At 63.4% G+C, this 681-nt stretch overlaps 1 protein-coding gene across 1 annotated transcript in view; it reads right to left on the reverse strand.

Moving 5' to 3' along the window:
- Positions 1–274: 274 nt before the first annotated feature.
- Positions 275–681, reverse strand: part of SLC12A9 (solute carrier family 12, member 9) — a gene marked incomplete at its 3' end in the record, with an annotated part of 18,049 nt that continues 17,642 nt past the window's right edge. The window contains 2 exon segments of the mRNA XM_009331198.1: positions 275–436; positions 564–656. Of these exon segments, the coding sequence (XP_009329473.1) occupies positions 275–436; positions 564–656 (255 nt within the window).

Here is a 681-nt window from a genome sequence, read left to right on the forward strand (position 1 = left end):
ATGGGGTCCTCAAGGGACTGGAGTGGGTTCCCAAGGCATGGACATAGGGGTCCCCAAGGGCTGGAGTGGTTGTCCCGAGGGCTGGGACTGGGGGTTCCCAAGATGCTGGGGTTGGGGTCCCTGAGGATCTGCCATGGGGTCCTCAAGGGGCTGGGATCCTTGAGGGCCAGGCATGAAGGTCGCCAAGGTCTGGGAGTGGAGGTTCCCAAGGGGATGGATATGGGGTCTCTAAGGACTAGGCATGGAGGTCCCAAAAGATCTGGGACTGGGATACCCAAGGGCTAGGCAAGGGCACCCCAAAGCCCAGGGTGGGCATCCTCCTCACATTGGCAAGATGCTGCTCCAGCTGCAGGATCTCCTGGGCCTTCTGCTCCACATGCTCAGCCCCCAGGAGGGTGAGCAGCCTCTCCATGAACACCCGGTACGCAGCCAGGATCTGTGTCAAGGGAAGGAACACTGAGTGCCACTCCGCAGGCACCCCGGCCCCAGAACTGCCGACAGCAGGGTGCCCTCCCATCTGCCACCCATGCCGAGTGCTGGTTTCCTTCCCCCTGCCCCCATGCCTGCAGCATCAGTGGCCCCCCTTCACCTTCTCGCTCTCCTCGTCCTGCCCCAGGTAGGGTCCGTTCGGGCAGCGTCAGCCCGTCCTGGTCGATCTGGGGGGAGATGGGGCAGTGGAGA

This window comes from Pygoscelis adeliae, unplaced genomic scaffold (assembly GCF_000699105.1).
Source record: "Pygoscelis adeliae isolate BGI_AS28 unplaced genomic scaffold, ASM69910v1 Scaffold479, whole genome shotgun sequence".
In the NCBI taxonomy this organism is placed as follows: domain Eukaryota; kingdom Metazoa; phylum Chordata; class Aves; order Sphenisciformes; family Spheniscidae; genus Pygoscelis; species Pygoscelis adeliae.